This window comes from Phoxinus phoxinus (assembly GCF_949152265.1).
Source record: "Phoxinus phoxinus genome assembly, chromosome: 2".
NCBI lineage: Eukaryota > Metazoa > Chordata > Actinopteri > Cypriniformes > Leuciscidae > Phoxinus > Phoxinus phoxinus.
This window is the reverse complement of record NC_136877.1, coordinates 34,420,844-34,445,821: the sequence shown is the minus strand read 5'-3', so window position 1 is coordinate 34,445,821 and position 24,978 is coordinate 34,420,844. Positions and strand designations below refer to the sequence as shown.

Genomic DNA, 24,978 nt, shown 5'->3' with positions numbered 1-24,978 from the left:
TATGATTTACCAACATGCATACACACAACAGGTGGACAAACTACATTGTGCTTGACGACTGTAACATATCGGCAGTACATTTTCCACAATTTTAAGCAGGGAGTCTTAGCTTATTGAACCAAAGCTTATTGGAATCCCAGTAAAAACACCACAGACGAGTACAATTTTGTTATAATTTTATATTTAAAAAAGGCTATATAGAGCATTTCAATTTCACATCAACAAACCTCTCCATTTACAGTAACACAGCAAAAGGAAGCCATATATCCACACTTTACTCATAGGCAGGAAACAAGAATAAGGTACCTCAAAATCATCAGGCAAATTACTGTCATTTTTGAAGATATTTGAATACCTTTACACACAATCCCTTGTGTCACTGAATATTGCAACAGTGGGAAACTGCAAGGAGAAAGAGGGAAGAGGGGAGCAAGGGAGCGCTTCTCTAGCCACAGACAAAACACAGACCGGAAACAACGGGGAAGGACAAAAAGAGAGGATTAACGTAAAAGATACCAGACAACAACATACTCTCAAAAAGCAACCACTGGCAACCATACAGGACGACTACAGAGGTGCGGCCACCTGCGGAGCTGAGGACCCCGGTAAGACTTTGGTCCGGCCGGGAAGCAGCTGCAGGTGACACTTAAGAATCATTCTCTTCTGGTGAGTGGGTCCAGCACACAAACTCTCAAAGAGAGCTGCACTGGACTCTTACTAAATCTAAATATATTTTCATATATATATTTATATACTTTAACAGTAAGTAATTGTTTAATCTTTTTTTTTTTTTTATTGTCATCACAAAACATTTAAACCAAAATGATTACAGTTAAATGCGCTAACTTGTTACATATTTTTGGGTGAAGTGACTGCTAAGTAACTGTTACCATGGCTTTATTGCTTTGTACATTGAATATGGTTATTACCTGCTGCTTGGACTGTGTCAGCCCTTAGACAGGTTTTCCCAATGGACACTTTTCCCCCGTCCCAGCTAAAATCCCACACTACAGGTTACCTTTGGTTAATTGTGCAAAGAAATTGACACGTCAGTAACAGTTTCGTAAAGTAAAAGAACATAGTTATAGTAAAATAAAAAACAACATTTACAAAAACAGTTTTAACCCATGCATAACTAACATTCACAGATGTCAAAATGGCATGGAGTTAAAAGAATGGAATGGAATTTAAAGAGTCTGTAGGTTTGACACCCTGTGCTTTAGCTTTTTGTAGCTTTTGCGATAATGTTCCCAGGCATTTGCAATTATCTAAAATCGAACCCCTTCCCAAGTTTCTTTTATTACACCAAACACCAAATAGAACAGCACCATCCAATTGAAACAGCCTGCTGAGCTTGAGAAACATTTTTTGTTGCTTTTATGTCATCAACTGTGCTTTTTTTCTCTGCAGTGTCAAAGACCAAAGTCCTCTTTAATCTCTCAGAAACATGAATTATACGATGGACAAGTAACACATCATGAGATATAAACACTCACTTTGTGTGCTGTTAAATGACATTGTACAGCTCCCTTAGTGCAATCAGAATAAAGACAGTGTAAACCTGTTGCTTGGTTGGAATTCTCTATAGCAGTTTTTCTCCATGGATGAGATTCATTATCTGAGCCTTAGTTCTGGAAGCCAGTTGCCCGACTAACTCTAAAGGCTTCTCTATGTTGCAACGGCTCAGAATAATGGGGTGAAAAACTTGTGACGCACGATTGCACTTGAAATGAAGTTACTCTACTTTTTAATACATAGAACATTTACAGTCAGCCAATTTTGATATGTAGTTTCCCCTTTGTATAATTGACACATTTAAATCCATATTTAAATGTAGGATTTGATCATTTCAATTTGTGCAAACATAACAATTCTTAGGGTTTTGTACATGTTAATCGATAATCTTTTTTTCAGGGCTCACAGACACTACAAAATCGATCGTATATTTTTATACTGTGCTGTATGTAGAGTGGCTCAAAAAGTATCTGGATGTTTAAGTCATAGTTAAAGTGTATAAATGTCATTACATTAGCTCAATTTTTTTTAAAGCTAAACATCTTACAAAAACAAGTTTGTTAGGTTTGATGCTATAACGATATATCATATACATTATTTATATATAACTACATATATATATTTATGAAGACACTTCAAATGGACACTTCATACATCCACAAAAGAAAAGCTGATTTGTTGATTGCACTTGCTTCGATATCTTGTTATTTAATGCAATGGAATTTACACGTTTTCAACTGTGACTTGCGTAGTTTTTTTGAATACTTTTTTGCGCCACTGTATGTCTGTGTGTGTGTGTGTGTGTTTGTGTGTGTGTGTGTGTGTCATAGTGTGTATTTGCAAGGTCTAGGAGTAATCCCCACCCTGCCTGTATCCGTAACCCTCTTCTTCCACACCATCCTGTACAAACACCTCTCGTTTATCCCATCCTTCTGCCCATCCTCCGTTCAACTGCGTGGTGGCCCCGTAGGTCTTGGCTGGACCTCCCAGGGCACTGTAGCTCTGGCTGATGTCCCCTGTTTCCTCAGCCAGCTCATCTTCATCAATGAAACCACACTTCTCTTCACTGGTCTGCTCCGGATCTGCCCATGGCTGCTTCTCCCCCGAGGCGAAGATGCCATAGAAGATTACACCGCCATAATGCACCATGGAGGCGATAAGGAACACATACTGCCACTCTTCTCGGGTCTGAAAGGATAAAAGAGTTGTCAAGTATTCATTGACATACAGAAACTCATCCTGGCAGCTGCTAGAATAACACATGAAATAAACATGCAGTTATATCTGAGCACTTTTGACAATGAATATGGAGAAAGATTTGTCGCACATGTATATTTCAGGTATAATAAAATATGAAATAATCAAGATGAGAAAAACTCAACCTTCTATAGCAACATCAGTCATTCAAGGCATCCAGTCCAAACACATAGTACTAAACATCTAGAATTCAAAGGAAAGCCCTGACAATTCAAAGTGGTCTTACCTTGTGTTTGGTCATGGCACCCACTATAAGAGGACACACCATTCCTGACAGAGTTCCCACTCCATTAGAGATTCCCATGAGGATACTGGCATAGCGAGGAGCGATGTCTAAATGATTGACATTGAAACCTGATGGACAATAGAGGTTTCAATTTTATTAACATCTTAAGAAAAGTGAAATAACTGTACATAAGTATATTTCTTTCTATATTTGGTACTGCGTAAATAACAACAATCCAGGGATATTATCATTAAAACAAAACCATTAAAAAATATTTTCATTACATTAAAATAAACATTATCTGAAATAAATAAAAAAACATTAATGCAGCTAGTTTTCAATATTTCTAATTTGTATAACTCAATATTAATAACTCAAATTAAATAAAGCTATGTAGACTTTTTTTAATCTACTTTAAAATATGAACAAAAACTGTAATAGGTTAGTATATCAGTGATATTAAAAACACTCCAACAAACAACATTACAGAACAATATTTTCAAACACTCCTTTCTGTTCTATACTGTTCAGTATCAAGAGTGCTCATTTTTTCAGTATCTCTAACATGATGTTGGAGATACAGACTAAAAATAGAAAGATACGCCATCTTGTAGAGCGGAGGCCCTCCCTCATTGAGTGCTCTGTCTGGATGTGCTGCCTGTGAGGATGCTCTCAGGGGACAGTGTGTATGAATTATTTAAAAAGTCCAGCAAAACCACTTATTCCTTGCAAGCTGCAGCGGAGGAAGAGCGTGTTTGAGTGATAAAAGGAGAACAATGGTATTTTGTTACAAATAAGGCATTATTTGCAGTCTTCCCTGGCTGCGTATGGTTGCTTTTTCTTGCTGCTTTTTCTTGTCATTGTTGTGTATAAACTGCAGGTTTGCATGGGAAAGGATTAAATCAGACATGTTGTTTCCCCAAAGACTTGCCTGATATTGCAAATCCACTGAAGCCGACAGCCAACACAAGGAATGAAATGGCCACCCCTTTACTGTGCGAGTAACCAACAACCAATAAAAGAGTGGCCTCCATCCCAAAGCCTGTGAAAGATAAAAACATGTGGATAAATAATTCACTAAGCTAAAATAGTCAAATAAATGACAATAAAGATATATATGAGAGGAAATGCCGAAAGGGTAAAAGTGTGAAATATTTAGGTTGATGAAAAACTCTCATTTAACATTCCTAGTTCACATGGATTTAACCAAAATCCAGCCATGTAGGAGCTACCGGTATGTGTGTTCCTGCAATAGGCTCCACTCACCTCCGCAGTTCATGATCTTCCGAACTGTTGTAGTTGACAGGATGTTTTTGGCGCGAAGGTAATCAGCTAACTGTCCTCCGATGGGTACGATAATGGTCATCACCAGATGGGGCAGGGCTGACAGCATGCCAACCTGAATAAGACAGCAGCCGTCAGGCTCAGAAGCATCTTATTGAAAACACACTGCAGAATGAAAGCATTAGCCATTGACCAATTGACCAAAGATGTGCTTCCACCACAGAAAAGAGAGAAAAGTTTAAAGTCTAATCTACAATGAGACTGAGCAAAGACTGGATTTTACTTAAATTTACATGGTCACAACCATTATGAAATTGTTAATTACATTTTACACAATTACATATACTGGATTGAAAAAACAAAACCAATAAATTGACATGCAACATTACTGTAATATGCAAGGCATCACTATGAATTAGTATGTTAATTCTACAACTAGATGCAAAGACATGATTGCAGGTTTTACTGTAGGAAGTGAGGAAACAAGAGCAAAATGAGATGCAAGCACAGACTTAAATCACCAATAAATGATTCATGAATAATTCATCATGAACTATTCACAATGAATAATTCATCAACCTATTTCAGACCTTAGGGAATGACAAAGGTCACCCATTTACTGATATACAATGGAATTATAGTCAAAAATCATATGCAACTTAGATACTACGGCTAGCCGTTTTGATCCAATCGCTGATTAAGTAATTGTTCATTTTTTAATCAATCATGCATTTTGTATAAAACAAATACCAATTGAAATACATGCAGTATAAAAGGAAAGCTGGAAGTACCTTGCTAATCTCAAAGCCAAACACCTCCTCAAAGTACGCAGGCTGGCTGATGAGCAGCAAGTAGAAGGTCCAACTCCTGCAGAAGTTGGCCACAATGATTGCATAGACAGGCATGGACGTGAAAAACTTCTTCCAAGGTGTCTTGAATTTCTGTAGGGGATATTAGTATTGCAGCTTATTGAGTGAAGTGTTACAATAATACAGATACTGATAATGATTTTATCTGTGATGTCTTGAACATTTTTTGATTCTTTGTCAGTACTGATGTTCTCTAGGAGTGCATGGCATTTACACCAAAGAAATCAAAGTAGCAGACTGACATTTTATAGCATCAAAGCAACTGATGTGCATGACTTATCGGATATGACTTTGATATGTTACATATTTCATTAGATATCCTCATATGGTGACACTAAATATATCAGCCTCTACCTCAAAATCTATAAGACCATTTATCTCCTTATGTTTTTTTAAATATTACCTTTTGTGTAAAAAGGTTTCATGTAAAAGGTCTGCAAAGTTTTAAAGATCAAAGTGCACAACAAATAAAATGATTGTCTCCTAAAAGAAAGAATTGATTCTGAACTGCCGAAATGAGTTGTCAGCAATTCCAGGGTAACATATCTACGTAAGTTTGTAATAAATTTGCATAATGCCAGCCTATGGTCTTCATCGCAGCGAACAATGTCTACTTAGTACTGTGGCCCACCCTCAAACAATGTAGTTGTAGCTGAGAATGTCGACATGTCGAGAAGACACTGGGTTTTTTTGCTCTGTAAATCCACTTTGCATGCTCTTCCAAAGGATGAGGCCTTGCCAACCAATGCCATTGTTACTGTTTATGTATGCAAGTGCCGAGGAAGCCTCTGGAGCTAAAATTCAGATATGGTAATGGAGGTTTCATTTCCGACACGTGCTGTAAGCAGTAGACCAATCACAACAGACTGGGCCATCTGACCAATCAAAGCAGAAGCTCTCGGAAAGGAGGGGTTAAGAGAGAGTGAATCCTTTATAAAGACGTTTCAAACACTGAAAAAAGCAGTGACGTGCAATGTATATTCAAGTGTTTTTGACCATGGATGCATGTAACCTATTGTAGGAGACCTTCAAAATAAAATTAGGAGCCTTAAAATAGCATAATAGGGGAAATTTGAATAATTCTATGGTTTCATTGACCCTCTATCCAATTGCAAATCACTCACAAAAAGTTTTAAACTACAGCAAGCAATGTCTTAATTTTGTTCACAGTAACTGCAAACATGGGTTTCTCTCTCAATCAAAGCTCCAGATCTTAAAAAAGGTAAAAATCTTAAAACCAAAAATATCCCATCCTTGTGCCAATTATTAACCTGATGTCCAAATAAATAGACAATGGCACATTATGCAGTTGATCTCTACACTCATTCAAAGCACAACCATATGAATTAGATTTGTGTCAAGCAACAACTGAGAATTATAATTACAGATAATTATAAGAGTGATGCTCATAGGTTTGCATGAGAGGGGATGTTATATAAGGACTTGAGTCCTTCAGTCAAGCATTTTGTGCTGTGATATTTTCTTCTGAGCCATATCCAGCTAGAAGTATGATTATGTTTGGGGTCACTCACTTCTGCAGGTCCTAGCAGCTTAGCGCTCTCTCCGATACTCTCCTCAATGAAGCAGCGTTCTTCAGCAGTGATGGTGGGATGTACAGCTGGGCTCTCATATGACACCAAGATCCAGAACATATACCAGAACATCCCAAAACACCCTAAAGACAAACAAAGAACTCTTAGATGTTGACCTTGAAGGGGTGGTAAAATGCCCTTTTCACAAGATGTAAAATAAATCTCTGATGTTCCCAGATTGTGTATGTGAAGTTTTAGCTCAAAATACCTCACATATGTTTTTATATAGCATGTTAAAGTTGTCACATTTTGAGGGTGAGAAAAAAACGCACCGTTTTGTGCCTGGCCCTTTAAATGCAAATTACGGTAGCAGCTGCTCCTGACTCAGAGGGCGGAGTTTCAAGAGCTTGTGTGTGTGTGTGTGTGTGTGTGTGTGTGTTTGGGGGTGTCACGAAGCTGACGTGAACATATCAAATCCAAGCGTGCCACGCGCACAAACCTCTTTGATGACAATCTTTCCTGAGGTAACACACACACACACACACACACACACACACACACACTAAAATGACAGAAACTGTTCTGCCTTTTATGTTTAAATGGAGTTAGACAAAGATGGAGAGACTCAAGAAGAAGTGACAACATGTAGAAGCAACAGGACATTTCTGAATGGTTAGTTGATGAATGTATGTAGCTGATGTGGAGTTAACTATCTTTAGGATATTCTGTCATGATAATCTATAAATCGCTCGTATAGAACTGTTGTGAGATGCACACAGAGTGACTTTCTATTGCATGTGAAAAGACGGATGATAAAGTTTGAGCTGACTCACAAATGTGCTCTTACACAACAACTCTTCCTCTTCTCAACATGGACTGCGTGTTCCCGGGGGTGGGGTTTATGTACATTTTAGGGTTGGTGATGTCACTAACCCGTGAGGAATGCCGTGTAGTCCCTACTAGCCGTTTGTTGTATTCCTTAAACAAATATTTCTTTAAAAGCAAATATCTCCCTTTGCTTTGAACTTTGAGCATTGTAACTTTGCAGCAGTTGTTTATGCTCAAACAGCAACATTACACACAAACTAATGTTGGAAAAGTGAAATCATCCTCAACCACCCCTTTAAAAGAAAACATCATAAAATGATGTCAGATAAGAAGCAGACAGGACGATCAGCTGACTGAAAACTCCTCATATAACTAAATGGATTACAGTTCATTGCTTTCCAGACAGAGCATGCTAATTCTTGGCACAGGGACAGGCAGATTCAGTGTCAGTGCAGAGGATAGACACATGGCAGCATCAGAGGAAAAATCAATACTCAGCATCAGTGAGTTGATCCATACTACACTTCCTAAAATACACTCATCAAGACCGTTAAGCACACTCATACAATTATGCTCTACACTATATGGCTCATACAGTGGTGCACACACAAACCACTCTTACCATAGACATAGAACACAGATGACCAGCCAGTGTACTGCACCAGGATCCCAGCTAGAGGCATGGCAATGACAGCTCCAGCATAGGAACCTAACGGGAGAGGATGAGGGCCATATGAGAGCTCAAAAACCGCTTCAACTCTGGCAGCTTCAAATCAAAATTGCTGAATACATGCATATGATTAAAACAACACAGGAAAATACAGTCCATGCATAAATAATGTTTCAATTCTTGAATCTTGAGGACAAACAACAAATGTATCTTTACATTTTAACATGCACACAACAATGAGGCAACTAAACAAAATATAATGACACACAATTGTCTTTACTATCCACTAATTTATATTTGCTTGAAATAGAATAAAGATGTAAATTACCACAGAAAGAGGTTGTGGCTAGACGGCTTCTTTCCAGTGGAGGAGCCCATTTACTCCAGATCCCATGACAGGCTGGGTAGGTGACACCCTAGATGACAATAATACTACACATCAGTTTTATATTACAAATAAATGTGCTTAGACAGATTTTCAAATTATAAAAAAATATATAAAAAGTTACATCACATACATCAATTTAAATGCAAATTAATATTCCATGTGTTATAAATAAAAGAATAATAATAATATATACATTGTTGTCATGATGGAAGTAATCTATAGTTGTCTATTTATATACACCTCTACAGATCAATACAGGCAGCTGTACTAAAGACAAAGCCTGGGTTATTATTCTCTCATGATATCCTCAGGCCATAACTGATTGTTACAGGACCATGGGCTTTTCCTAGGAAGAATTCCCACAAATGGCTTTTTGAGAAAATATCCACCAAAGGCAAGTGCCCAAATTTTAGATATGAATACCTATGGGGTTATGGTATTAGATCGTTATTAGCAAACAAGCAATTAGAATGAAATGAGAGAAAATCGTACTTACCTCTACAAGCCCTTGTAATATCCTGACGAATATGACGCAACCATAGTGAGACCGTGCAGCTGAGGGGATGAACATATTCAGTGTGGACGTGAGGAAAATGGCTGCGCCGAATACCCTGAAAAACAGATGGAAACATGGTTTAGTTATATAGCCTACCATTGGATTATAGAATGCAAAAACGAGCTGGTCTAATTCAGCTATTTAATATTTTGGTTTCTTTAAACTATACGTTAAACCAAAGAAAAATAGGCCTAGCCTACAATTCAAATCTTCTTTCTGTGAAAAAACAAAAAACAAACAAAAAAAAAAAACAGGGATATTGGTCGCGCGGGGTGAAGCCAGCACCTACTGTCACAGAAGAAATACGGGTTTCCATTTATTTCCAATTTTCCTGACGTCCTGTAGAGCTCAAGACCCTTTCTCTCACCTCTCTCCCACCGGCACTCGCTAATCGGATTGAGGGAGTTCTCCGGCACGAGACTCGCTGATTCTATTAGATCTCAATCACGTCAGCCAATAGCCGAAATATGAACTGAGATCTGATGTATAATTTCTGCGACGTCAATTATGTCAAAGATTTGACGTACTGAGTTAATAGAACTACACAATTGCACAGCATTTCAATAGGCCGTGTGTCGATCCATGACATTGTTGGCCATATCATATGCCATCAAAACAGATGTTTTAGCGAGAACCAATTGTGTCCAATGTTCCAAATATTTCCAGCTAACGACAACGCAGTTTTATTTTTGATCAATTTGTTGAGTGATAAATGTGGCACGGCCAAACCCTCTGGCAGCATGTCCGGGGCTGGTTGCCATGCCCCCCTCATTGAGCAGATTAGACACGGTTCCCCCCGGGACCTCATTAACAGGTGGAGAATGCCCCACAGACAGAGTCTAATCCTACAACTCACACGACGGGTCAGCCTTCAGTCTGCCACTCACGCAACACCGAAACACGAGCAGACTCGTCAACCATCAATGAACTCTCCCTCTGCCTGTCTGAAGCCTTGATTTATTCGTTTGTTTATTTATTTGATTTCCTTTCCCCTTGAAAACGTGAATAAAACATAGTAGGCTATCGATACGGTTTATATCATAATAATACAGTTAGAACAGTGGTGTAGGCTATTAGCCTATGCCTTAATATTGACAATGGCCTTCAAATGGAAACGTTTGAAGCACTTGAGACGTTTTCCAAAACATCGGTATTTTTATAAAAAAATTCGTTAGAGATATTTCTCCTTTCTTCGTTTTTTGTAACAAAATTTAATTAATATAAACTATAATAATGCATATAATTAAGTACGATATAATAGGCTATAACGAAATTAATTTCACACAAAATGCGTGCCCTCACAAGTCTTTACACAATCAACCAATCAATAAAACAAATTGAAGGTTGGGTTGCACTTGTGCTAAATCAGCTCCTCCCATCATCCTCTTCTTCTTCCGATGACAGGTAGACCCTATGCGCTACGAATACCCAAATGTCTTAAATAATACAGTATGCAGTCATCAGTAGGCTTATTACGGTAGCTAATGAATAAAACGAAGAACGCACCACGGATGTAGGCCTAGCCAATATCTGCAGCTCGATTTTGCAAATGCGAATTCGGCTATTGCTTATTTCAAATATTTTTAAAGTCGTATGAGTAAAGCCATGTAATAATTATTTCTACAATTACATTCAATAATGTTTAATACAATAATACATTTCAAATAGGCCTATATATTTTAATACATTTAACGAAATTCCTTGTTAGGCATTATTTTCGCGCTGCTTTCGTGTTGGGTTGTTGACAAACAAACACCTGGCTGCATGTGAACTTGCCAGTTCCTGTAATGGTGCGTTCACACCGGACGCGAATAGCGCGTCAGGCGCGAGTGATTTCAATGTTAAGTCAATGCAAAGACGCGTTACAAGCGTTTTACGCGCGTAACGCGTCTTTGCATTGACTTAACATTGGAATCACTCGCGCCTGACGCGCTATTCGCGTCCGGTGTGAACGCACCATTAGGGTATGTGCAGAAGCTCTGTGCGCGATCCTGCTGGTTTGGAAAACGTGGGCGACACCATCTTTTAGGCTAACGGGCGTAAATGGTAAATTTGTTTTAAACGAAATTATATAATTTATCAATAAAATAAAGTATTGTTATAGAATATGTATTGTTAGTAAAATTGTTAATAATTAATTAGCATATTAATTTTATTTCGTTATCATTAGGCTTTTTCCTAATGTCTATTGCAATGTGGAAAATATAGCTATAAACCAAATGCGACTTTAAAAGCAATTAATTACTGAAATAATACTAATATAAATAATGATAATAATAATCTGAATTAATTAATTAACAAATACATCAGTCTATGTTTCTAAAGCTTTACCTGTTTGCCGCCAGTCTGGAACAAATGTATCCTCCAGGAATTTGCGTCACAATATAACCCCAGAAAAACGAGCCATGGATCATTCCAACTGTTTCCGGGTCCCAGTTGAACTTTGCCTTCTATGGAAGAGAAATACCAGAAAATATCAGATTGCAAATACTGTCTGTAAAAGGCGAGAGACAACTGAAAATATGAAAATCCTTAAGCTAATATGTACGATTCCACACACTCTAATAACAGGTTAAAATATAATACAGCCTAGCATATATGATAGCATTAGTTATGGGAAAAGATGAACTTGTATTTTTTTTAAACACATAGGCTAGCACAAAATATGTATTGATTTATTGTGCACAATAAATGAAATGACAAGAGCGAAGGATTAGTTTCCAGCTGAAGAGTTAATCAATTTGAGGCTGTTGTAACCAAGGTCAATTTTTTTTTGCATGAGTAGCCTACTTGTTTTCAATATTTTCCAAGCTAGTAGTGGGGCATTCACTAAGCCTCTTTCCAACAAACACAAACCATTGTACTTTTGAATTATTCCCTTCATTATTTTTTGTATTTCAGACTCTCTCTCTCTCTCTCTCTCTCTCTCTCTCTCTCTCTCTCTCTTCTCTCTCTCTCTCTCTCTCTCTCTCTCTCTCTCTCTCTGTGTGTGTGTGTGTGTGTGTGTGTGTGTGTGTGTGTGTGTGTGTGTGTGTGTGTGTGTGTGTGTGTGTGTGTGTGTGTGTGTGTGTGTGTGTTTGGGGGTGTCACGAAGCTGACGTGAACATATCAAATCCAAGCGTGCCACGCGCACAAACCTCTTTGATGACGATCTTTCCGTTCAGGTGAATGGTGCTGTTGTTCACCATGCTCACTATTGCCACGCCTAAGTTGCACCGAATACCGAAGGAGATGCAGAACCCGAGGCCGCTCATGACGGCGATGATGTAGCGGCGCGGAAGTCCGAAGCACGTGCAGTCGCACAAAGGTGGCTTTTTCTCGCTGGTCTGGGAAGGCCGTCCATCCTCGGTCAATTCAATGTTGTCGCCAGGTTTTTGCCTCTTTTCTAGCACTCTGCATATGTCAGAAGAGAGTTGTCAGACTCCTTGAAGGACACTATAACGACTGTGGTCCGAATTAACCAGTTAACAGGCATTTCATCACTTTTATTATTAAAGCAACAACCATCGCAATTACAAACGCAACAAAATATCCCTTTGGGATTTAATTTATTTGAAATATATATTTCTGCAAGTAGGCCTACTCTAAACTGCACGGGCAGATTTAGACAATAGTTATTGAAATGGCCTGCAGGAATAGTTTACATATATATATTTATTTTTTCCCCACAGATATGTTTATGTAAACTCCACATAGGCTTCGTGTGCTGCTGTAAAACGCACTGTGTACCGCATTGCAGCATTCCCTTCACCTTCACCTTATTTCACACGGGCTTAAGGTCCACTCATATTCACTAACACGATATTAATATTATTATACCAGTGCCATGGGTATCCAAAAAGAGAGTTAATTTCTTACGGTTATTTTCTATTATTTAACGAAAACATAGTGTGTGAAGATAGATTGAATAAATGAATGTGCAAACACGTAGGAATATATTTGTTTAAAGAAATTACAAATATCATAGATTTCGATTCATGCATATGATTTCATTAGCAGCTGTTACGGAAATAAATGCGTTTTATTTTGTAATATTTTGCACGTGTAAACTCCATAAAATGCACACGAACTGCATTATGAATGTCAATTCAGTTGTTTAATTCCAGTAGACAAATAAAATACAATATCCTATTATTTTGGAAAAAACTCAGTGACTACATTTTTTATAGGCTAAGTAAACGAAAAAAAAAACTAAATATGATGAGACACATGTATTAAATGTGCTATGGGGGGAAAGGGTATTTTCAGCTGCGTAAGAACAATTCGTTCCTATATGGTCTAGGCGCTCGATTTTTCCCCCCCTTTTCTTAAATTGCAAAAAAATAAAAATTAAAAGACACACGCACAAAAATGACTCAATTTCAAGGAGCAACCTTAAATGATTATGGATTTTCTCTTATTTCAATCGTGGTCTTTTTTGCAGGTATATGTGAATGATCTAAAAAAAAAAGAAAAGAAAAAAAAAGAAGAGACACTCAAGGGGATCCTCTTCAATCGTAAATGCATTTTAATCGCCGGGTTACAATGACAACCTTTTAAAATAGAAAAACTTGCATGCTTCCATCCACCACTCTCCCAAGATTATGCAGAATTACATAATTTCCTGCACGTCTCCATGAGGCGTGACGCAAAACTCGACCGGGGAAACTCGTTATTGAACAGATCAAACTAGCAACACATTCGTGAATTTTCTGTTCCGTTATAGCTATAGTTAGAGTTCGTATTCACAGCCACAATATGCACATATCTAGGCCTATTATTTTAAATTGACTGAATCAATTGGAAAATGTTAAAATCTCTTACTTGTACACGCGCCCCAGTGTCTTCCCCGCTAGTTGCTTCAGCCCCTCTTTGCTGGGCACAAAACCAGGCTCCTTCGGAGTCTCCATGTCCAAATGTGATAATCCCTCGTTTTTTCCCCGGTAATGTTAAAGTACCATGTCACTGTGTGAGAGGACAGAGCATACCGGACCGATACCCAGCGGATCAATGATTCAGTAAGACAGATGAGGAAAATTCACGAGCGAGAAAAAAAAAAAAAAAATCCGCCTACACAAGAGATATATCAGAAGTGGTCTGACTCTGTCTACTCACAATTATAAACTCATAAACTGCCCTGCGCGCGATAAGGGCACGCGATGCCATCTCAGATTTGAGTCAAGAAAATATTGTTTGCTTCAAATTGAGTTGGAAATAAAATCGGATTACAACAAATAAAAAACGAGGTATGATCAAATAAGAACTGGTCCAGTTCGTTGTCTCGTACTGTCACTTTTTTAGGTGCAAAGTGACAGTTAAGGGAGGTGAAAGCGTTCAGCACCAAGGTCAGCGACAGTCTCGCGATCAGAGCGGCGCGAGCTCCCGCCGCCACTCCTTTGCCAACTAGCAGTGTGTGCTGCGCGCGAGGCGGATCACTAGAGTGCCAGCAGCGGTTCACTGCTTTGGGAGGGGTTAGAGAGGGCGGACAATGTTCACATTCCATTCACATTTTCTTTGATTTTGTCCTCAGATGATCTGATTATGTTCCACGTACGGGAAAATGATAGTTTTTCGATGCGTATATGAAAGGCACGTGACGTGACATTCGAAGTTTCTACATTTGTGCTTTTATGCCTATTGCTTGTTTTCCATCAAAGGCCGTGCAAGCCTCCTGGGGGCGGTGCTATGGAAACCGAATGAGGGGTGTTTCCCCCCTCCAAGTGCGTGTGCTGGTGTGAAGGAAAAGCGTATTAATAATTCATACATATCTCGCAGTTCCCCTCCCTCTCTGTTTCACTGTCCTCCACAGCTAAAATAAATAAATAAAAATCGCAATTGTATGTGCGGCATTGTGCGCGTATGTCAAATTCGAGGCCAATACAAATAATTTTGAATTTAAGTCTGTTTCTAATGGCTGGGAATAATGCGGGATATGCTGGCGGGGCATTTTCATAAGTTACTAGTAAATTATTTTTTTCATATCTTGATAAATCACAGAGTTCTTCGTGGGAAAGTAACTGCGCTGCTGCGACGCTGTGCGCGTCCTTGAAAGAGGCACACAACAACAGGTTGACGATAGTGCGCTTAGTGGAGCGCAGGCGCCATCTTGTGTTCATTTACCGTAATGCAGACAATGCAGAGGACGCACAACAAGTGCTAACACGAGTGGTATACTTCATTTACTTTATTTTGGCACATTCTCGTCATTGGAATGCAAACAATAATTTATTTAAAAACCTTGGTTTATGAATATTCACAATTCTTTTTTTTCACACGGCTTTCATGCAACTCATTCAGTAAACATTTGTAGGCCAAATAAAAATACACATAAGTATCATTGTCGAAGAAAACAATTAAGGCAAAGGCATGGGTGAGGTGGTCTCATCTGAACACAAAAAAATCCTAAACTTTTTTTTTTTAGATATTATTTTTTTAAATGTCCCTGTAACATTTATTAAATATTGTCACATTGAGCACATAGATTATGTTTTGTTTTGAATAAAGCTTTGTTTACAAGTAGGCCTATAGCAACACAATAATCAGAATAATTCTGAAAACAGTATATGTATTATCCATAAAGGATCTATGTAAGACAACATAAATCACTCGACAGGCTAAAAAAAAATATAGAGTGATTTTTTAACACATTTGTGTGAAATGAACATGTATGGCTTACAAAATGTTGTGTACATGGAAGTCATGTGTAGTTGAATTGATAAGACACTTTCAAACACCTGGGACATAATATTAACATGCTTGTTTTCAAACCGGTCAAGTCTCTGTAGAGGATGGTTGGCGCTGAGTGAATAGTGTTCATCAACAGTGCTACAGAATGTAGTAACCAAACATCTGAAATGTGGATGGGTAGCTCAAAATGTTTGAACCAAATCTCTTTGCACCAGGTCAGTAATACATTTCTTTAATTCACTCAATTGTTTGTCCTTTTGCATGTATAGACCAACAGAGATGTTTGGTCTTGCAGAGGGAATCTCTGAAAGCCTGTTTCCCTGAAATAATTTGCCCCATCACTGCTGTAATATCAAATGCAGTTATCAGGGGGAATATCAGTCACTGATGCATGGAGAACTGATGGCAAAATCTGAACTGATCCTGTTAAGTGCAATTGTGTAGAATTCAGTTCCAGTGAAATAATATAGTGAAAAAAGACTAGTGTTCTCCTAGTCATGATTAAAGACAAGAGCTAATGTTCATTAGCATCAGATACACGATATGTGCAAACATTAACAGAATAAGGTGATGCATAATGGCTTGAGTTTCTGTTTTCTGAAGCATCAGAAAATGCATAGCAAGTCATTATAGAGCTTAAAACACAATCCTTCCACAATTCATTCTTCCAACCAGATAATAAATCCGTTATATGATTATTCTGAAGCAATAAATACATAATTGAAGAAAGCTAATAATAATAACAAAAAAAATATAATTACAATTTAATATTACACTGAACAGAATGTGTGGGTAGCAAATTTTCTACAAGGTACAGTATTAATTAAAAGAATATCAACAATGAAATATAAATACTCTGAGAAACATGATAATGCAAGCAAGTACAGAAATTATGAAGTTATTCTGCGTTTCAAAAGGGGGGGAAAAACACTGGACAAAAACAAACATTACCTGTTAAATAAAAAAAAAAATCTTTAAAAACAAATTAAAAAACCCTGACAGATCAGAAAAAGAGAAGCAAAAAAAGAAGAAGAAAAAAAGACTCCAAGTACCTCTTTCACCGTCAGACATACAGGGAAAAACATGCAGATCACATCTTCAAAAGAAAAAAGTTATGGCAACAAGCTGGACAGACGTAAAAGCGTTATTGCCTTCGAAAAACATTTTCATAAGTCTTTTAATGGTCATATTACTCTTAAGTTGTCTTCACAGCAACTTGCTCTCGAGGCAACACGAGGAGCACCAGGCTGCGTTCCAGAGGGTTTGTGGTTTAAATCACTGTGATGTGTCTCCAAGCTTTTCTCCATTGAAAGAGTGCAGTTATACAAGTGCACTCCGGACATATATATAAAAAAACAAACACAGAGGAAACTCTATTGTTCTCCCATAAACCGCAAGCAGAAAAAAAGCTGCAGGTTTGTATCATTGTTAGGCGTGTCGTTCTTTGTAAAAGTTCTGGCAGTTATCTGGATGAGGGCAGGCAGTTGTTTTGCAATAAATATTTAAAGGGGGTCCCGAAGATTCGATTCCTCCATGCTTTGCAGTGTACAGTACATTTGATTAGTCCTGAGGGCTCATGGATGTTCAAATACATTCAGAAAGCACCTGGTGTTTACTAGGACTAGAGGGCAGCAGTGAGGCCGTTTCGGTGGACAGGCAGAAACTCTGGCTCAGCTGCATCTTGAGTTTCTCCACTTCGTAGTTGTGCAGGTATTCCTGAACCAGAAAGCGTTCACGCTTTATACGCGCTTTCACGTCTGACGGCACATCTGGAATCAGCCACGCCACGAAGAATTTCACCACAAATACAACGTGCTGAGAAACGAGGGCAAACAGAGGAACAGTCATCATGTGCACATACTGTACGACCAAGTTTAGACAGCTAAGGCCTGGTTTCACACACAGGGTTTAGATCAAGCCACGATTAGACCTTAGTTCAATCAGGACATTAAAGTGGCTTTTATAAACGTGCCTTAGAGGAAAAAATGACTGGTGTTGCATCTTGAGATGGCACTAACATTTTAAGTCTTAAGCCTAGTCTGTGAAACCAGGGTACGCTTGTGTGTCAAATGGTTCTTAGCTAAATGCTTAGCAAATATTAATGTTCATACAGTACACGTCTTTCTATCACTGTATTGAGCACACTTCATTTTCTTTATAAAAATTCAGATGCTAAAAACAATGTTCATGTCAAAGCCAGATCAGAGTACTGCTGTGCCAATTCTTATGGTTAGAAATCATATACAGTTCTAATCCTCAATTTTCGATTTCTGCACTATTTTTCTTCTTCTTTAAGTTTCAAGCAATCAAGCTTTTAAACTAACAGACAGACCTATTATTTATTATATACCAGGGTTATTATTATTACCAGGGTTATTATTATTATTATTATCTAAAATTAAAACCATTAAAAACATTTCTGTTAATTGAAATAAAGCTAAAATAAAATATAAATATTAGTTGAAAAACTCAATACATTTCTATGAACACTCTCCAGTCTTCAGTGATCCAGAAACCATAATTTGCTGATTTGGTGTTTAAGAAATATTTATTATTATTATTATTATTAATGTAAAAAAAACGTTTTTGCTGGTTCCTATTATTATTATTTTTCTGGAACCCATGATGCATTTTTCAGGATTCTTTAATGAATATAAAGTTAAAAACAACAACATTTATTTTAAATAGGATATATTTGTAACCATGTAAAAGTTTTTCCTATCAGTTTTTATCAATTTAACATGTTAAATTAATTTAATGAATAAAAATCTTACTGACGGAAACTTTTGAATAGTAGTGTAAGCTGACTGCTTACTTTCTCTTACTTGCTTTTCCAATTCTCTACTTCACTTTCCTAATCACAGGCTTTATATCCCAATAAAAAAAAAAAAGTTATTTTAAATTCTCCTGCATATTCCACCATATAAACTCTAGGTTTCCTAAAATTAAAAGAAGAGTCCTTTGGATGATGCAGTTGCTTACTTCCATGATGATGATGAAGGCTAGCTTAGCAGCCAAGATGTGCCAGAACTGCATTGTGTGCGCATATTGCTTTTCATGGCCTGGTGGGTATCTGTAGTCCCGATACCTGGGAAAAAAAATAATTCATCATGCTGTTAATTTAGTATATAGAAGTGTAGATCTAATTCAAACTATGGTTCCCACTAGGCAATCACAAACCTGCATGTCGTGATGGTAGAGCTGTTAAACCAGGATGGGTTTTCTTCAGGTTCGGGTAGGTTATCTTCAGGGATCTGAGAGATGTTGTAAAAGGAGAGGCTGTTGGTGATGTAACCTCTCATAGTGGCCTCGCTGCCAGGGTGGTAGGCGTACAGATAGACCAGACGAGGAATCATATCTGAGGTGAATGCCATGATGAAGGCCTCAAGTGCAAATGAGAGGAGAAAAGAAACCACAATACATTTTAAGTATGGTGGGAAAATGCTTGATTTCACTAAAATCAGTAAACTATATTTAGAATGAGCAAGTTAAGCAAGCCACATCCAATTTTACACAAGACAGTAAAATTATAGGATGAGTCAATTAAATAGAAAGCAGAACAAAACAGTTTGCATTTACATTTGTGACCACGGACAAGATGGCCACCACATTAAGGATCTCTTCCCACGCTCCTATGTTGCGTGCCTTTGCTGCCACTGGCCTTCTGAACTGTGTGGTGAACTTCCAAGCATCGACTCGCACCTCCAGGATGTTGTTGAAGAGGGCAAGGAGAGGGGCCAGTGGAAAAGAGGCTACGAAAAGTGTTATGAAGCCAAACTGGATCACTGTTTGAAACACACAGGAAACAACTGGTTTAATTGATGAAGGAATGAAAATGCTCACAGAAACCCCTAGCAGATTTGAAGATCCAGATCCTTACTTGAGACTTCTTTTATAGGACCTCAACAAATATATTTTTATGTATGTATTATAATGATAAATAAATGTATATAAAATATATATATTTCTTTCATTTATATTAACAAAATGTATTACATGTATATATAGTCAATATATAATATATACTACCGTTCAAAAGTTTGGGGTCAGTACGATTTTTTTATGCTCTTGAAAAAATAAGTATCTTATGCTCACTAAGGCTGCAATTATTTGATTAGAAATACAGTAAAACAGCAGTAATGTGAAATATTGCTACAACTGTTTTCCATTTAAAAATTAATTTTATTTATTTAATGGCAAGCTGGATTTTCAGCAACATTACTCCAGTCTTCAGTGTCACATGATCCTTCAGAAATCATTCAAATATGCTGATTTTCTGCTCAAGAAACATTTATTATTATTAACAATGGTGAAAACAGTTGTGCTACTTAATATTTTTGAAATATTAAAAGAAAGTTCAAAATAACCGCATTTATTTGAAATAGAAAGATTTGTAGTATTTAATGTCACTTTTGAGTAAAAGTAATATATATTTTTAAAGTGTATTATACAATATTATTTAATTTAGCACAAGTACATGAACAATACAAATAATTAATAATAATAGTAATTCTAGTACACTAATTCTAATTCACTAGTGTTTTGGATATCAACACCAAATAACTGCAACATGTATACGTGTGTAAAATCGTACCCATCTCCAGATACTCATAGAAGAGTCCAAACTGGCTGAAGTTCTGGAGATCGTGGTCCTGCTCCCATCTACTGTATGTACTTTCTGGATGACTCCGCCCTTTCCTGCTGCCCCACCAGTTTCTGAGAAGTCTGAGACACAGACACAAGGGACCATTATGTGTTTTCTTGGATTTGAAAACAACTACATTCTGACCTTCTAAAAATACATATGCGACATAAATATGCAAGTATAAAACCAAGTCAGTGTTAGAGGTCAAAGTTCATAACGCTTACGGAAGCAGAGCCTCCTGGACGTTCCCAACCATCTGTTTTCCAGCCATAACGATGAGCAGCTGTGTGGTCAGCTCGATCAGACAGCCCCCGGGGGCACACTAAATATTAAAATGCATGTTTCATGTTAGACCTACTTATTTTGAGATTCATCTGAAGAACATTAGGTCCTCTGGAGAACTGATATTTCAGACTGACTCACCTCTTCATTTCTCAGACTGGTCCACTTTCCAAACATATAACTGTAGTTTCCCGGATGACCCACAAACTTCCCTTTAAAGAAGGCCACATAGAAACAGGAAGAGTAGTAGTTCACAAACTGGAACATAAACATCTTCATGGTCAGCTTGTTCTCATACTCCAGATGGGTCTTGGGGATCTCTGAGAGTTAAAAATAGAGGAAGTTTATTAAATATGTTTCCATACAGCTCAGCTGTACATATGAGCAAAGTATGTGAATGATAATGTAGTCAAATGGCATTATCGGAAAATAAACGTATTAGTTTTGTTTTTGTGATAATCACAAGCCACATTTCCATTTCAGATTTGCACAAAACTTTTTTGATATTTTCTAAATGTCGATAAAAAAATATTGCAAAATGAAGGCGTTTCCATTAGCCAATGTTATGCACATAAAAGTAACTTTTTCCTCTCGCGATAAGTAATTCCAAAAATCATGGCAAAGGATGTTGGTAGGTTTACATATATCAAAGCCACCGCACTAGCCATTATTTTTAAGCCTTCGAGGAGACGTAGGCATGTTACCCAAGCATTATTGGCAAGGAAAGCCCCTTATACTGAGGAGCGGCACATAGAAGTTGTTTCTGGGTGTTTCTCCCTCATTTCTGTTTCAAGGTCTTGATAAATTGTGGCATTTCTTTGTTGTTTAGAATTAAGTATTCTCGTAATTCTTTTGTATGTTATGAGTTTAATAAAGAACTCGGTCTCGTCTTCTGTCCAAACATACCGTGTCATCTACGTCAGGTGACCTGTAAATGCGGAAAAAACTATTTCCATTGCAGTTTTGTGAAATATTCCTTTTTTGAACTGCCTGAAAAAACACCTCATACAAGCATAAAAACATATTTGTGATAAATGGGCGTTTTTGCGAAATAGACGTGTTTCCACTGGGTGTATTTGCAATTCGCAATTTCAATTTGCGCAATTTGAAGGGTAATGAAAACGCGGCTACAGTCTGACTGTACATTATCCAGCTTAGTACACAGCTACTCACCAAATAAACAAAGTGGACACATTCATTCATTACAAACTGTAATAAATGTAATTCATTAATTATACAAACTATAAACTTGTGATTTTCCCGGAGCTTGAGATGCATTGAACATGTCAAACACACTCAATAAATATATCTCGAAACTGTTTTTCTTGTGTGAAAGGAGGATGCAGATTCCGCTCACCCATATCAGTGATCCAGATGGCCACTTGCTCATAGAGGAAGTTGAGGATGAGGATAATGACAAAGTTGATGCAGGAAGCAGTGACAGAGGTGGCAAGCTGAGGAGTGATGAGAGAGCCCACAAGCTGGATCTTACTGGTGGGGCTGTCCTTCATGACGCTGGCGAATGCTGCATAAACCGCTAATCTGTACGCGATCACCCCCATTATACAGGCCACTATCAGAAACGTCTGACAAAACAAAGAGAAGGGACTTTTAAACAGATTGAACTTTCTTTAAATTAGCTAGCTAGAACAGTGTAGGAAATTGGTAGAAAACTCACCCAGAAGAGAACAGTTGCTCCAGACAGGCAGAACCGAGCACACTTGCTGGGGAAAGAAAGATAAGGCTCCATTTCCTGTTAGAATAAAGAGTGTCAGCAAGCCAATTAGTACTACAAGTGTTTAAGTGCAAATGCAGTCATGGTATAATATGTAAATGTATTTTGTGTAAATAAAAATGACTATGTTAAACAACATATAAAAAATATATGAGATGATGAATAAATTCATTTTAAATCAAACTTCTCAAAGTTAACATGGAATCCAAAATGACCCCAATTACGTTAATAAACATTTCTAGGTCGGTGAATAACAGGACTCTCCCACTGCAGACTTCAGTTCCAACCCTAACTAAACACACTAGTCTGTCATTTAAAAGTTATTCTGAACACAGTGGTTGGCTTGTTTGGGGTGTTTGCTAAATTCAGCAAAACACTTGATTTGAAGAGCCCAAAGTATATTTGGAGTATTTGAAGTTTTTTTCAGCATGTTAACATTACCATTCGAAAGTTTGGTGTCTGTGAATATTTTTCAGTTTTTTTTATTTAAAAACAAACACATCAAGATTATATGATTAATAGGAAGTTCAAAAGTAGCAATGTAAGTCTTTACTGTCACGGTTGATCGATTTAATGCATCATTGTTGAATAAAAAAAAAAAATTTCATAAAAAAAATCTTACGGAATCCAAATTTTTGAACAGTAGTATAAGTGGCAAATCATCACCAAGACAACATGTAGAGTTTTGAATGCTTGATAAACAAAATCTCTGACATAAATTAGAATTTAAATGGAGTATTTGTGACATGGAATAATAACTAAAATCAAAATGGCTGATTTCACAGCAGAAGACTTGCCTTTGCCATGTTTATGATAATGTGTTAAATGATGTGGCAAAAACCAGTTTGGGCAGAAGACAAATGCAAATATTGACTCGGATCATGCAAATTATTTAAAACATATCAGACAGATTCTCAGTCACAAATCAACACGTGACAAAGGATATTAAGATAGTGTTATCAGCATGCATTTGAAATCTGAAAAAGCAACATGCTTGAAATATCCTGTTAACAGAAGCTCTTTGAAGTGTTCAGTTTTCATTCTTCACCCTGCTTTTGATTTTTATGTCTCTTGTTATATTCTCATTCAACCAAATTTCTACTTCTATGACATATTTTATTTAGCCTGTCAACCAAAAGGACCTCAATCCAATTTTAGTGTTTTATGCTTTATGGCTGCATTTATTTAATCAAAAATACAGTAAAACTCTAATATTACTTCATATTATTAAAATGTCACTTACACTAAATTGGCATTATAACAATTCTCAAATGTATTTATTCCTGAGATAGCAAAGCAGAATTTTCAGCAGAATTACTCGTCTTCAGCGTCACATGATCCTTCAGAAATCATTATAATATATGGATAAGGTGTTCAAGAAACATTTTTTATTATTATTATTATGAATATTGTGCTCCTTAAAAAATGCCTACAAAAGTTATTTTTTTCAGGATTCACTGATGAATAGAAGATCAAAAGGACAGAATTTATTTAAGATAGAAATATTCTAGGACATTATAGATGCTTCACTAATAATTTTGATCACTTGAATGTGTTGCTGAATAATGTGTTGCATTAATTAAAAAATAAACAATTCTTACAGACACCAGACTTATGAATGGTACGTAGTATAGGATCTGGTTATGATTAGAGTCAGGCTTATGATTGTTTGAAGGGTATGTTGCTCCCGGACTATCACAGACTGCTGATGCAGGAACATGTTCTTGAATCACGCTGTATTGTTTGCAGGTACCTGAGTGAAGCGGTTGAGTCTGCGGCCTGTGCACTTTAACTCATACTCTGGCCTGATCTGTAGCTGCTGCTGTTCCTCCTCAAAGTCCACAAGGTCCCACTCATATTCCAGACGGGCCTGCCGCCGTTTCCATAACTCTAGGAACAGGGTCACTGCAAAGCACCCAGAGAAAGAGGAAATACATTTTAGGAGTATATGCTCACGCTTACTATCAATTCTATTTCAATTGTACTTCAAGCTAGTCTTACAAAAATGTAGAACCTAAATATATATTTTTTTAAATTATGTATAAATACACAGTGTACTGGGAGCAGGAATATTCACACAGTGCTGATTAATCAAATCACTGCATAAGCAGAACTCATTTTGTGAAATGTATTCAGTGTTGTTCAGTAATGGATAATCAGCATGCACCACTACCCTAAAGTGATTACAGACACATTATCAAAAAGCATACACACATTATGCTCCTTCATTTTAGATTTATTTAGTGAACATTATTTGACCATTGGAACACTTTGAAATGCTTTATTTATGCACAGTTACTACTAATCTCTCATTAGATCCTGAGTCTGGCTAAAGATATCCTGCTAACCACTAGATGGAGCTATTAAGCTAGTATGTTTGAAAAATAGTAGTGCACTCACCCCAAATGCCCATGAAGATGGCGAAGAACACAGTCCCCTCATTATCAAATAGATGGGATTGCTGATAAAAAAGGATCACATATGAGGAAAATCTGCCTATGATGAAGGGACAGTGCATCTAAAAC

At 37.2% G+C, this 24,978-nt stretch overlaps 2 protein-coding genes across 3 annotated transcripts in view; both read right to left on the bottom strand.

Moving 5' to 3' along the window:
* Positions 1–797: 797 nt before the first annotated feature.
* Positions 798–14,517, bottom strand: slc17a6b (solute carrier family 17 member 6b). The gene is made up of 12 exons (XM_079639337.1): positions 13,929–14,517; positions 12,263–12,518; positions 11,457–11,575; positions 9,066–9,180; positions 8,510–8,597; positions 8,134–8,220; positions 6,684–6,826; positions 5,074–5,223; positions 4,265–4,397; positions 3,930–4,040; positions 2,999–3,126; positions 798–2,703 (listed from the first exon to the last, which is right to left on the bottom strand). Exons 1-12 carry the CDS (start codon positions 14,012–14,014, stop codon positions 2,362–2,364), a joined length of 1,758 nt encoding a protein of 585 aa, XP_079495463.1. The 5' UTR covers positions 14,015–14,517; the 3' UTR covers positions 798–2,361.
* A 2,014-nt stretch (positions 14,518–16,531) lies between these two features.
* The window catches only part of ano5b (anoctamin 5b), a 33,373-nt gene continuing 24,926 nt past the window's right edge, over positions 16,532–24,978 (bottom strand). For both annotated transcript variants that reach the window (XM_079586415.1, XM_079586416.1), the window contains 11 exons: positions 24,854–24,914; positions 24,207–24,358; positions 22,397–22,471; positions 22,076–22,304; positions 20,860–21,038; positions 20,661–20,758; positions 20,386–20,516; positions 19,371–19,576; positions 18,972–19,174; positions 18,774–18,879; positions 16,532–17,606 (listed from right to left, as the gene is read on the bottom strand). In XM_079586415.1, coding sequence (XP_079442541.1) covers positions 17,376–17,606; positions 18,774–18,879; positions 18,972–19,174; positions 19,371–19,576; positions 20,386–20,516; positions 20,661–20,758; positions 20,860–21,038; positions 22,076–22,304; positions 22,397–22,471; positions 24,207–24,358; positions 24,854–24,914 — 1,671 coding nt within the window. In that variant the 3' untranslated portion in view covers positions 16,532–17,375. The remainder of the gene's footprint in view (positions 17,607–18,773; positions 18,880–18,971; positions 19,175–19,370; positions 19,577–20,385; positions 20,517–20,660; positions 20,759–20,859; positions 21,039–22,075; positions 22,305–22,396; positions 22,472–24,206; positions 24,359–24,853; positions 24,915–24,978) is intronic.